Below are 13,548 nucleotides of genomic sequence, written 5' to 3' on the forward strand. Positions count from 1 at the left end.
CACAAGACCCATTGGGACATGTAACTTGCAAAGATGGACGAAGCTACAGCTATCCTATGACTACATGTACGGACTTATGGTTTTGCATGTGACATCACGCTTAGCGCATAAACGCCAAAATTTTAGCACGCAACTGCCCTAGGACGCAGTCACGCCCTTTACTGACTTGCCCTACTGTCGAGGCGCCGACACAAGCCACCACAACAGGCTTGATGGATGGGAATTTTGGAGATTGTCTACTCATTCAACGTCAAACAGCAACATGGCACCCACCGAGAAGACAGGTATGATCATATTATTGCAGTCAATCAAGATGGACGAGGCAATTTTTCATTAGCCGAAATTCATGGTCACTTACAAGAAGTACACAGGTCTTATTGTTGGCCTGAACAAGGGTCACAAGGTTACGGTTCGCGAGCCGAAAGCTCGCATTTCCCGCAGCAAAGGCAAGGCCAGCAAGCGTGCTACCTTCGTCAGAGAGCTGATCCGTGAGGTCTCTGGGTATGGAACGTATAAGCATCACTGAGTGTTTGGAATAATTGGCTAATATGTGGTGTGAAGACTTGCGCCTTATGAGCGTCGCGTTATTGAGTTGATCCGAAACAGCAAGGACAAGCGCGCTAGAAAGTTGGCTAAGAAGAGAGTATGTGGATACGAAAATTAGTGTTTGAATTTATGGTGCTAGGAGGTCTGACGTTAAATAGCTCGGTACCTTTGGTCGAGCCAAGAGAAAAGTTGACGATCTCACCAGGTATGGTTATGAACTTCTCTGACATTATATAGAGAATAGGTATGCTAACAAGTGTCGAATAGAGTCATCGCCGAGTCGAGAAGAGCGCAGCATTAAATGGTGTAAGACAGTGGAATCGATTGTAACAAAAATTGGAATCGTTTATGGAGGATCTACTTGTAATTATGTACCTTTACACAATGAAAAAATGCGAATACTGCATGTCTCAAATATTATGGATCTGCTCTTTGAGACCCGATTTGATTGGGGTACGCTGCATACTCGTAACATTTGTAGGCTTTGCGACAGCAGTGTGACATAGGTTTGGTGCGTTTACAGATCATGGGAGACGAAAGAGGAATAAAATAGTTGTCCATCAAGCATTGTGCATTTGTAATATCGACATATCACAGGGGCTTATCCAACATATGACCCATTCGCTCAATCTGTGCAGCTACGTTAGTATGACAGGAATCTCATTTCAAAGGCTTGACGAACCTTGGTCTTCAAGTATCCCTCCACTTCCTTGCTTCGAATGCCGCCAGAGTTCATGCGCCAGGCAATTGGGACCATTGGAACTCGCTCATGAACCTTTATCTCTCTATGCTTTCCCTCCACGGCGGCAATCTTATCTGGATTGTTTGTGAGCAGCCGAATCTCAGTCTGATCTAGATCCAAGAGGATTGCAGTTGCCAAGCTATAAGATCTGGCATCAGCAGGATGTCGTAGTAATAAATTCGCCGTCACAGTGTCCGCTCCCAGATCCTGCAAATTGTACGCCCTAGATTGCTATTAGTCTCTTCTTGATATGCTAGGGGTATTCGAGGAGATTAGACATACTTCAGCTTTTCACTCAGTCCAATACCACGGCCTTCTTGGCGAAGATACACTACAATACCGTCATTCTCCTTTGACATCAGTCTGGCAGCTTCGTCCAACTGCTCACCGCAGTCGCATCGTGCTGACCATGCGGTCTCACCGGTGTAGCATTCCGAGTGTATCCGGACCAATGTAGCTAGTCTGATTAGCGACCACTGTGACCAACCTGCAGATAAAATTACTAACCTGTGTCTTTAGCGGTATCATCTTCCTGTAGGGCCTCATCTTCCCGACTGGTCTTTCTTCCGGGATATAGCCGTCCGACATAAGCACCTCTAATCATTCTATCCAATTCTGTCTCACCTTCTCTAACCCTGTCAAGACTCTTGCTCCTTATCTTGTTGCCAAAAACAATCGCAAGATGTTCTTTGTTGTCCAAGTTATTTTTATACAAATGCAGGAAGATTTCAGTCCCGCTGGTGGTGGGAATCCGGGCTCGTACAATGCATTCAACTTCAGGCAGAACATCGGGAAGACCATCCGATGGTTGTGGTGTAGATATGACGGGGATAGGCACGGGAGTAGACGGAACAGTGTCTGGGGTGAACGACGGCGAGATAATGGTCGGTGGTAGCGAGAGGTCGAGATTGCTAGGTGACGGCTTCAATCCGGTGGAGTCCTCGGCAATTTCAGAGTCTCTCTGAGGCGATATTCGCGGCGACAGGAAAGATGGAAACTCTGATGACGACGACATTGTGAATAGGAAAACAGAGAAAACCTTCAGAAGATACTGATAAATCGGGTTCACCCGTAGTCGATATCGCGGGCAACAGAGTGAATTATTCGAGGATGTTGCGTGCTAATATAGCCAGGTAAGTCGTAGTATTGCTGCTTGGAGTTTTTGTCGGGATGTGGAGTTCGAGAAAGGTTCGGATGTGTCACTCACTCTGCCGTGTGGCGCACTATCCGATTGCCCGCGGATTAGAAACTTCCCACGTTAACCTTTGTCCCGCTTAGAAAGCAGCCTTGACATGCACCGCTTCAAGACCTACGCAGCTGGACACACGGGTCAATACGCTTAAGCCATAGGACTAAAATATATCTCAGATCGGAATAGAGTTGATAATTGGTAAACGGTAATTCATGGATAGTGAAATTGTTTCAGAAGACTGAAGCTACGTCCATGAAACATGCATTGCAAAGAAACCCTGTTCCAATTTCTCATACGATATTACGATGATTCGCTTCTTACTGAGTTGTCCGAATTTTGCAAATATCATGCCATCATATGTTCATTTTCTTGCTATATCCTATTGAACTTGAACGATGTACACAATAGCAGCAAACCAGTGTGAGATCCCTAGCCCTGATCGCCAGTGCTGTAACTGTAACAACGGTTTGCCCGCTACTTTCTGGCCGCTACGGCGCAACCAATCCCTCGAGGGCTATCCGTTCCGATCGAATTCAACTATAAACTCATAGCATATTTACGTCCGGTTAGGTGTAGTTTGGCTATAGAGATTTGATCTTTTATTTCTGGTAAGACGCTACTTGATTCATCTTGGCACATTTACTAGGACTCAGTTACAAGCGACACCTGCCGCAAGAAAATAGCCCGAGTATAGTCGTGTATATTATTCATGTGACTAATCTGCTGTGCACTATTTAGGATTGAATATCATACTCAAAAATACCTATCACAATGTCCGCCGTCAAGAAGACCGCCTCTGAGCAGTTACTGAACGATAAGGTATGCATTCACGCGAACGCGCAGAGTGGCCAACTTTCATTGTTAAACCGGACTCTAACGGTTGGTAATAGTGGGACGTCGTTATCTCCAACACATTGGTGAAGACGGCACTAGGATTTGGGTTTGGTGTTGTTACTTCAGTATTATTTTTCAAGCGACGGGCGTTCCCTGTTTGGCTTGGTATTGGCTTTGGTGCAGGAAGGGGATATGCCGAGGGTGATGCCATTTTCCGCGGCGGTGATGCTGGTGTTAGAATTGTGAACCCATGAATGACTAAGATAAAGGTGTTGGCGTCGTTGTTGGACAAGGGGAGGCTTTCGTCTTATTGAATGTTCGACCCAAAGTATCCTGGCAGTTCTCAGTGTAATTCATAATCACTGGTGTATCATATGCAATAGCAGCATTAAACTCTGCATGGGTTCTCACTTGATCGTAACAATGCTGATGATTAATTCCTAATACGCCGAATGAGGCGGAATATTGCAATCTGATAATTTATAGGAAGGTTCCCAATTGAGAATCACTTGACCTCAACCGTTGCGTCTCATCTTATAGACATCGAAACAATCAAGTTACATAATTCTATTACATAATTCTACGTGACGTGACGCGAAATATATCCCATCGTTTCCGAATTGTATTTCCCATGCGATACAGGAACTGTATTATAACTTTTTTGTCATATAACATACATAATTAAATTTTACAACCTCTTGGGACGCTTACTCGTCCTCTTCCTCTTCCTCAGCAGCACCTGCACCACTACCAACCAAAGAAGCAATCTTGGCGGCCCGCTTGGCGAGTCGCTCCTCGGTAGTAAGCTTCACCTCTCTGTACTTCTTAGACTCAGCAGCATACTCCTCCTTGCTCTTCTTCTCAGTAGGCTGAGGCGATGGGTCTTCGCGGATCTAAAGTTACAATTAGCACGACGGATTTTACGACATTACTAAATTAAGCTTACCGCAGCGTGGGCATCAGTGTATATATCAGCAATGGCATCAGCCTCGATATTATCCTCAATATAGCCCTTGAAAACCTGTCGGTATTTCTCCTCGTCATCATCCGCGAGAGTTTCCATGTACTCGGCAACGTGGCCGCCGAGAATGTACTTGCTCAAAGTGTCGGCATCGAGCTCCTTCGACTCGATATCGAAACCAGGGTATCGCTTCTCGTTGTGGGGAACGTAGATACCACCGTCAGAGGCACCCTTTAGGACACCAAAGATACGAGCACCGGTAGTGGTGCGGTGAAGACCGACATCGAGGTAGGCCTTGAACGGACGCGGACCATCTTCAACAGCCTCGGTCAAAGTGAATTCACCATCAGCCTCAACCACACCCTCGTAAGTCTCATCCAAGCCAAGCTTCTGAAGAGTTCGTCGGGCAATCAAGAGACCAACAGCATAAGCAGCAGACCAGTTGGTAAGACCGTGCTTGATTCCATATCTGGGGAGCTCGTGGGCATAGGCAGCGGCGAGAACGACATCGCCGGTAATCTGGGAAGAGACGATCTGGGCAATGATGTCCTTGTTTGTGAAGCGGACAACAAGACGGTACTTAGGCGAGTTGTACTTGGCCTTGTGCTGGGTGATCAAACGCTTACGCGCATAGTAATCGGTCTTTCCCTCCCGTCTTCGTCTGTACGGGGTCTGGTATCGGGAGAAGTAGGCGGGGGTCTTAATGAGCTTCTGTTTACCTTGTTAGAAATATATTCACCTAGAAATAACAATAAATGTTTATCCAACTGCGACGTACGGTGAACGGCATTGTGAACTGGTGGCCGAGTCGATACTGTAGGTGTAGGCTGCTGCAATGGATTGAATTCGTCTTTGGGATTGATAGTATATGGTGATGCCCCCAAGACTCTGGCTTTGACTGGCGCAATGGCTAAACTAAACGCAGTCACGTACCAACCTGACCTAGGGCTAACCCTCTCTGTAGGGTTTACCCCAGCGAATTATCCTTGCAATTAAAGTTTCAAATTCTCTGCGGGTAAGGGTCGCAGATTGACGCAACCTACTGTATACAGTCCAACAACTTTCAAGCCCAGTAGCCAACATAGTGAGAGCTTCCAGCAGTCAACTGGGATCTCGCGTATCCAATTGGCCAATACGTTGCTACATAGAGGTGTTTAGCGCTGTTACGAATATTCGTAATTGCGAATATTATTCGCAGCAAATTTTGGATTGCGAGCAATATTCGCAATTGCAAATTATTGAGTAGTTAGTTAATTTTATATTGATGTCCCCGCTCAGTTGCGCATTGCAGGAAAAAAAAATGTACCACAAAAACACTGTGAGGCCGGTCTGCTATCTATAAAATGAAATGCTAACTGTATACAATGATTTTACTAGCACTTATGTACGCCAACTCTGTATATGATAGTCCGGCAGTCAACTGGTGCTTATATACATCATCTAGTAGCATTAGAATCAGCATCGTTTCTGCCTTCGTGGAGTATCTCCGTACCCCAAGTACGTCCCACCCCGCATTGAATAATCTCTCAAGTGCGACTGCAGAGCCTGGAATTGCCAAGTATTCCCTCAATGGGGGCGCTGTTAAACGATCAATGTCAGACAGTTGAGGCTTGTCTTGAGGCTATAGTCTTTGTAACATCCGGTTGCCAACTTTTTGCCTCTTATGACTTTGCTCTTCTGGACGCTGTGCGACATTAAGTGGAAGCTATGTACCTATTACCTACTTAGGCAACTTTCTAGCTTATTTTAGCTATGTCACGTGATAAATTGCGAATAACGAATAATTATTCGTATTCGCATACTTTAATCTTGCGAATAAAATTGGCGAATATTATTCGCACTGTTTGTGAATTGCGAATACGAATAACGAATATTGCTGATATCTGCGAATATTCGTATTCGCAACAGCCCTAGAAGTGTTCACAAATAATTCGAAGACTTCTTGCTTACTAATGGGAATACGAGTAAAGAAAATTAATTCGTAAATATCCTGGATTTTGGACAGCGCAATGTTAACAGGGCTGTAGCCGGATAGGCGGATAGGCGGATTTGGCGGATACAGATGGCGGACACAAATCCGATAACCCTCAGAGAGGCGGATATCCGATCCGCCATTTTGGCGGATATGGCGGATATGGCGGATAATCCGTATATTCATAATTAAATTGAAAAAAAGGTCAAAATCGAGCAGGGTTAGGGTCACAATTAGCCCTAACCCTTAACTTGCATAGTCCGACAAGAGGCTATTCTAGCACTGTCGTACCGGCTCACATGTAGCGGGGATCACCGACCATATAAGTTGCGTCCGCTACAGCGAGTCCATTTAGAAAATTCAAATATCATGTTAGAGAACTTTGCGAAATTTTGAAGAAATTAGATATATAATAACTATTAATGAATTTTGCAAATTTTTAAAGGCGGATGGCGGATTTGGCGGATATCCGCATCCGCCACAGCCCTGTTGAATGTTTTTTAGACAGCGCAATGTTCTGACAAGTTCACGCCTGTTCATAACCAATTGAGCTCGACACTAGCTGAATTCCGTGCCAATTCGATGGGCTACCGTTAGGCGGCCAGTGAACGAAAGTGAGTTTAAGCTAACGGAGAATTCATCTGTCCCGTTGACGGAAGAGATCTCATAGAGTAAGACATGCTGTTATAGATAGGAATAGTCTCCAAGGGATTGAAATATAGAGTAACATAAAACGCACTCCGAATGGCGCGTCGTAACGCGATACATTTGCTAGGTTAAAGTTTAACTATTTGGACTAGCCTCGTGGCAAAATTACGAATAATGTTCGGTACTTGTAGTTATGTATTCGACACTCCGAGTTTTATATGTTACGAAAAATGGAATTCCTACGAATACGAATGTTAAGAAAATTTTTATTCTTGAACACCCCTAACGTTGTAGTCGATAAGGATCAGTAGTCTTAATCGCAAGTTTTAGGCTATATGCTATGTATCTGAACCATATGACATCGTCAGAATGACATTGCGAGACAGGCGATACGACAAAAGCTTATCTCCAGCTCTAGAATCACTGAATCAGGCCATGGTTATTTGCAAGGCTAAACGCAGTTGATATTTAGTATTTGCATCACTTTTAATTGGGGCGGGTTGCTCTTAGCATGGTGTAGAGCCAGCCAGCCTACATATATTTGTAAGTTATAACTTAATTATATATAGGTATGTATGAGCTAACTCTTGAAAGCAGTCGAAAGGCTGCTTGGCGACCAACCCAAACGGCCAAACAGAGAATTTAAGAGCTAAGAGCCTAAGACACCATAGACAAGCATATAAAGTACTGTTTGTTTATATTCGGCATTGGCCCGCAAATGTTACTATAAAGATCACAAGGGATACCCTAACCCCACGTTTTTTGCGATGTCTTTCTTGACACAAATCCCGCCAATCGTGTTAGCGGAAGTTACCCTAACCACGCATGTTTACGCGCTATATCACAAGCTGCGCTGTTGAGCCATCGATGCGGTAACTACAACTGCATCTCCGTCATCGCCCCCTTAGCGACATTGTACTGTTACTGCGCGTCATAATTTATACCGCGTTATTCCGAGTATACGGCTGAATATTGCAAAGCCTGGCTGTTTTAGCAGTGATCGTGGTGGAGAGGGTTGAGGAACCATTGAGGTGAGCCCTGGACTAATTGTCGACCCCAGATCAAGATCTTCGATATCTGCACCGCTTGCGGCTTACGACAGTACATACCTACGATACAGCATGGCCAGAAGAACGGTTCAGCGTTCGCATGATGAAGTGGCCGGTGAAGCTGAGGACGAGCAGGTTGACGTTGTCGTTACCGCCACTCCAGTCAATGTTCCACGACTGCCGACAACTGCATTTGTTGCGCCGGAGGTGGCAGATGCGGCCGCCGTAGCCGTGCAACCACGGACGCGACAACGGATGGAGGTGGACGTTACTGTTACTCCTGAAACGGACGTTATCATGCCAGAAGCCATGCGTGACGACGAAGATGCCGCTGGGATGTCTTCCGCTATCCGCGCAATCGACCCCGCGGCAGCGAATTCAGAAACTAATCCACAGAATGGACAAATCTGCAAGCGTTGCAAGACAGTCAAGCCACGCGACGCATTTGCCAAACCAGCGGGTCGAGAAGGAACGTTCAAGTTCTGTGTATCGTGTCGTGAGCAGAGCCGACAACACACAAGCGACACGCGTAAGCGTAAACGAGAGGCGGAAAAGCTCAGTGCAGAACGGGAGATAAGCGGTGGGGATGAGAGTGCTTCGTTTGACGGTTCACGGGATGTGGTCGTGGTTACGGATTTCGCACAGTTCACCCAGAATTTTCCTACACCAGACAAAGACATCGACCCTGCTATTACCGCGTCCAGCGCGCAGCTTGGTCCGGATGCGACTACAGAGCAGCCATGCCCATTGCATCAGAAGACATTTATTCTGCGAAGTCAAGTATCTGTCGACGGAGAGACCACGATTGGTGAAGCGTTGAGGGAACTGGATGGCGAGCCTGTCGAGCTTTTCAAGAAGATTATTCAGGCGATTTTCAACGTGACAGGTTTCTATTTTGCGCGAAGGGCGAAGTCCAAGTCGGGCAAGAGTTTCCGGACACAGTATGTCTGTTCGCAAGTCGCAGATACGTCGAATAATCGCGAATCAATCAAGGCTCCAAAGAGAGCTCGATGTAAGTGTACTTTAGTGGATCTAGTATTCAAACATGTTGTAACCTACGATCTAGCACGGCGGCAACTTTTCGACTGCCACGGCAGACTTATTCTAGCTGCGTCAAAGAGCGACAAGAGTGTTATCGTGAAATACGCGCATAGAATTGTTCATGGTCCTGCAGCGCGTCGTCGGTATCTTCCCGAAATCGTTAAGCAGTATATAGCTGCGAATAGGGACAAACCACTGAGCGACGTTTTCGCGGGCATTAAGGATTTGAGTGCCCAGCAGAACTTTGATCCCGACATCGATATCAGCGTCATATCGAGAAAGCAAGTGTACATCTATATGAAGCGGCTGGAAGACTCTCTGAGACAACAGGCTACGGACGAGCCCGAGGGCAGTCCGGATCGGCGGCCTTTGGTTACTGACGAGGAGCTGCAATCAGCAATTGCTCGAGCGTCGGTAGGGACGGAGCCAAGATCCGAAAAGGTGATGTAGTGTAATAACAGCTCGGTGCGTTATATGATATGGGATTCTGAGATTTGGTAATGACATATATTGTTTTTGTGTAAAGTAGTCTATGATGTTGTGTACGAGTATTTGGAGATTGGGATCATACTTTGTTTGAGCTGGTCTAGAATATGTATTTTTTTTGTTTGTATTGAATGACCTGCGAATGGTAATAGTTATCGGATAATCGACTGTTTATTTATCAATACGAGCGAGTAATAGGTCTATGTTCACGTTCATAAATTGCCACAAAATATGTAATCACAACAGAATATATAAATCGATGTAACCCAACCGGACACAAAGTGCACGCCACACACAAACCCAAATGCAAACCTCGATGAAGAGTAAGCCACCATATTCATAGAAAAGAGCTAACCTCACAGAGTTCAAGAGCTTCTATAAAACACAAAAAAAAAAATCAAACCGCTCCCACATCCCGAATGTTGTAAAATAACCCATGAAAACCATCCGCAAACAAACAAAACCCATGAATGTAATCACATAACATCAAATTGACCTCAACCGGATCGTTACGGCTTTGATTTCTAGTGTGCAAGTTTCAATATGACCCAGGAACCCTAACCAATACAAGCATCGCAACCCATTTCACAAATATCCTTTAGCGCAATTAGACGAAATACGACGAGAAAAGAAATCAAAACAAAATCTAATATCTATGATGGACCAGGAAGAGGCTCTACCCAGCTTCCATTGTTGGCAAGCGCAGTGGCGGCTTTGGTATAGTCTAGTCATTGTTAGATGCATGGCAGGAGTGTGACGAGTGCGAACAATACATACCGGACTGCTCGCCTTCATCGGAGTACATTCCAATCCTGAAGTACCAATTGTAATTGTATCGCTGGTACTCGAGATTGGTGTAGTTATAAAATTCATCCAACGAAATGTTCATCTCGGGTCCACGATATCTCTCAACGTCATTAATCAACAAGCTGAAGCCAGTCCAGTTAGCGTCCATCGACGGGTACATCGGATAATCCCATGCGACGAAGCTTCCGTTGAAATTATTGGAGTCGGTAGTAAAATGAGCGAGATCGGTGTTTCGCGGACCTCCACGGTTAAGCGCATAAGGTGTCTGGAGGATTGAGTCGTAGCCCCAGCGAGTGGCACCGTTGAGGAACATACCGACGGCGAGACCTTGGTAAAGAAGGGACAGGGTTGACTGGAAGGCAGTAGCGGGCAGGATCAATAAACCAAGAATATAATGGTGGATACGGAGCGTCAAGTTGGGAACGACAGCCATAACAATCAGAGTGGCGAAGACGATGGCGTACGCAAACAAGTACGGGTAGAACTTGTTATTTTTCCAGATAACGTACGCCTGCAAGCAGGCGGAGATGAAAATCGTGATCAGCACAAAAGCGATCGCCGCAATACCACCAGGAAGATTTTTGATGTCCTCTAGAACAAATCGATCGAGAGGCAGTTCATCAAACGTGTAGTTGTTCAAGGCTCCAACCCAGAATGCGCCAACCCAAAGGACAGTCTTAGACAGCTGGGCGCGAACATTCTTTAACGTAGGACGAGCGGCAACTTGAAGGATAACGTATCCAATAAAAGCAGTCGGCAAAAGGCGCTCAAACGCGACCGAGATAGCCTCAGCTCCTGGGTCAGGGAACCCGTTCGTTGGTGGAGGATCAGACGCAAGAACAATCGTCCAAAATCCCATGATGAACATACCCCAGAAAAATACGGCCGGCGAGTAAACGAAGTACGCGAAAACGGCAGACAGGAAGATGTTCACCCCGGTAATGGCCCATCTCAAGTCGTAGCAATTTTCTGACGTCACGGCACGATCGAAGACGTACGAGGCAGGGTAGTATGAATCAAATTCTATCGACTGAACGCCGTTCTGGTCCGACGAAGGGAAGCTGTCTCTATAACCCGAGAATTTGACCTTTCCGCATCCACCATTAAGCTGAGAAGTGACTCCTGCATGTACAGCAGCTGCACAGATGAATGAATCAGCACGATAACCATCCTCGTTGCCAATTACATATGGCTTGTAGATAACGTTGTCGGCGCCGACAGTCGTCATACTGTACTTGGCCGCACCAGCGCACGAGGACGGGCATCGGAAACTAAGAGTCTTGTTCTCAAAAGGCTCGCAAAACTGGGCATCGAGACCACATGCGTTATAGCTCTGAGTCATCCAAAGCGGGTTTGAGCCACATTCAAGAAGCAATACCTCCTCATGCGTGCTGACCACAGGGCTGAACTTGGACTTGCGAGATAAGAACACGAATATCAAAAACCACGAACACAGGTAGATGACGATTGCCGTGACACGAACACGTTGGCGTAGCGCTCGGCCGACCTTGAGCGGGAAGAGCTGAATTGGAGGATAGATGAGTGACACAGTGGACGGACGAGGAGGCTGCGGGCCGCGGAGGAAGTTGATGAGCCGTGCCAGTCTGCTCTTTGGCAAGACAATCGGCTCGTCTACTGCAGAGAACGATGGCTCGAGTAATGGCGATTCTTCGCCTAGGAGGCTCTGGGTCTCCTCCGCAATCGGACTATTTATCGACGAGTACGACCGAATAGTAGACGCCCGTTCGAGCGGGTTCTCGCTACTCTCTGGAATACCCATCGCTGATCGCTGTTGAGAGACTGCCGCAAGGAGAACGCGGCGACGAACCGGGGAATGAGGATAGAAGGTGAAGAAGAGGAATCCTGGAGGAAGACAGCTGGCGATGAAGGAAAGATCAAACCGGACGGGAACACCAAAGGTGACAGTAAGCTAAGGAGAACCCAGCCAAGGCGGTGCGTCCGCTGGATGCTTGCCTGCCGGGATAGCCACTATTTTGGGGACCGCTATACCTGGGCAGTGGCGTGCACTTGAATAGCCAGCCAGCCTCGACTCCAGCCCGAGTATTTCCCGAACCACACAATCTAGCCTTACACGATCCACCAAACCATTTAAAACTTGCTACGTATTATTTATATCGATGGTGATTCGATTTCAAGCTCGTTGACGAACTTGCATGCATAGACTTGACCAGGCAGAGCTGTTGCAACCACGAAGGCGAGAGGAACTGAGCAATTTAATACCGGGTTAGGGCAAATTCATAATGGGACCCAAAATAGGCAACCGGCTTAGTTCTTTGTCTGGCGAAGCAACGAGGCCCGGAACGGCTTATGAAAGGCGCAAGCTCATGTCGGACGCGTCCCGGATACGGCGTAAGCAGCATGGCGGCGTGCGGACAAAAACCGTGGCTGGGGATCGCCGCAAGCTGGCGGGATCACCGGCTGGTCACAGCTGGCGAGTAGCAGAAAAGCTTGTGTAGATCCCGTGATACAGCGAATTACGGACGTCATCTGGGGCACGATTTAGTCGTCTCGGTCACAACTCACACGAAACTGTTATCAGTGCCAGATCAATCTGATAATCGGTTCTGGACATACGCCCAGCCCGCGTATCTGCAAGCACAGGGGGTCCGTCGCTGTCAAGCGGCTGTGCATCCCCAAATTTGCTGTGGTGGACTGGTCCAGGCATCCCAGAAGGGCGCCCAGCCGCTTCCAGACGTTGGATCTGGAATCGGGCAGCTGTAAGCAAATCGAGACCCGTACTGCCGGTCGCCCGCCCCTGTGTCATGCTGGAGTGAAATCATCGAGAACGACACCACATCGGCGGGCAGCGAGGCTGCTAAAACGAGATCCCTCCTCCCGTAGTCGTGTTATGGGTTCACCATGGCCTGAACCAGCTCGGAACAGGGTTTAAGTGAGACAGCGCCTTTTTGTCGCGCCGTTTGCATCCCGTAGCTTCCGTGTTCCCCCCAGCAGCCCTCGTTTGCCTCGTAGTTATGTCTCGCAACCAATACCATTACGCCCTGGTAAATTACATCATGTCAGAGATCAAAAAACATCCCGTGCTAAAAACGTACATGACATCCTATGCCGAATTTGCGTTTTGTGAGCCGCATACGACGGCAGGAACTTGCAGAAATAGCTCGCGTGAGAAGCTTCAAAGTTTATGAACGGCGATCCAACGACAAAGATGCGCCACCGTTTGGTCCGGGCCCATTAAAGTCGTATTCGTGTTCCATCCTCCAGGAGAGTGTCAAGCCAACCAGAATAACC

General features: G+C 47.0%; 6 protein-coding genes across 6 annotated transcripts; 3 read left to right on the forward strand and 3 right to left on the reverse strand.

Annotated features, from left to right (window-relative positions):
- Window positions 1-346: 346 nt before the first annotated feature.
- POJ06DRAFT_268713 (ribosomal protein L36e) lies at window positions 347-847 on the forward strand (the record flags this gene model as incomplete). Its single annotated transcript, XM_056189324.1, has 4 exons — window positions 347-501; window positions 562-643; window positions 705-751; window positions 814-847. 4 exons carry the CDS (start codon window positions 347-349, stop codon window positions 845-847), a joined length of 318 nt encoding a protein of 105 aa, XP_056043283.1.
- A 290-nt stretch (window positions 848-1,137) lies between these two features.
- Window positions 1,138-2,303, reverse strand: POJ06DRAFT_238593 (GTP cyclohydrolase II-domain-containing protein; the record flags this gene model as incomplete). Its single annotated transcript, XM_056186002.1, has 4 exons — window positions 1,138-1,176; window positions 1,229-1,511; window positions 1,571-1,775; window positions 1,796-2,303. 4 exons carry the CDS (start codon window positions 2,301-2,303, stop codon window positions 1,138-1,140), a joined length of 1,035 nt encoding a protein of 344 aa, XP_056043284.1.
- A 648-nt stretch (window positions 2,304-2,951) lies between these two features.
- Window positions 2,952-3,925, forward strand: POJ06DRAFT_254620 (uncharacterized protein). The gene is made up of 3 exons (XM_056187798.1): window positions 2,952-3,088; window positions 3,219-3,299; window positions 3,371-3,925. The coding sequence occupies exons 2-3, from the start codon at window positions 3,252-3,254 to the stop codon at window positions 3,566-3,568; spliced, it is 246 nt and encodes an 81-aa protein (XP_056043285.1). The 5' UTR covers window positions 2,952-3,088; window positions 3,219-3,251; the 3' UTR covers window positions 3,569-3,925.
- Window positions 3,926-5,126, reverse strand: POJ06DRAFT_254622 (uncharacterized protein). Its single transcript, XM_056187799.1, has 3 exons — window positions 5,054-5,126; window positions 4,261-4,986; window positions 3,926-4,207 (listed from the first exon to the last, which is right to left on the reverse strand). Exons 1-3 carry the CDS (start codon window positions 5,063-5,065, stop codon window positions 4,022-4,024), a joined length of 924 nt encoding a protein of 307 aa, XP_056043286.1. The 5' UTR covers window positions 5,066-5,126; the 3' UTR covers window positions 3,926-4,021.
- Window positions 5,127-8,016: 2,890 nt separating this feature from the next.
- Window positions 8,017-9,435, forward strand: POJ06DRAFT_281948 (uncharacterized protein; the record flags this gene model as incomplete). The annotated part of the gene is made up of 2 exons (XM_056189984.1): window positions 8,017-8,956; window positions 9,011-9,435. 2 exons carry the CDS (start codon window positions 8,017-8,019, stop codon window positions 9,433-9,435), a joined length of 1,365 nt encoding a protein of 454 aa, XP_056043287.1.
- Window positions 9,436-10,195: 760 nt separating this feature from the next.
- Window positions 10,196-12,058, reverse strand: POJ06DRAFT_198238 (uncharacterized protein; the record flags this gene model as incomplete). The annotated part of the gene is made up of 1 exon (XM_056185097.1): window positions 10,196-12,058. One exon carries the CDS (start codon window positions 12,056-12,058, stop codon window positions 10,196-10,198), a length of 1,863 nt encoding a protein of 620 aa, XP_056043288.1.
- Between the last annotated feature and the right edge of the window lie 1,490 nt (window positions 12,059-13,548).

The sequence above is a fragment of the Lipomyces tetrasporus genome (genome assembly GCF_029532465.1).
Source record: "Lipomyces tetrasporus strain NRRL Y-64009 chromosome Unknown POJ06scaffold_6, whole genome shotgun sequence".
Classification (NCBI taxonomy): Eukaryota; Fungi; Ascomycota; class Lipomycetes; order Lipomycetales; family Lipomycetaceae; genus Lipomyces; species Lipomyces tetrasporus.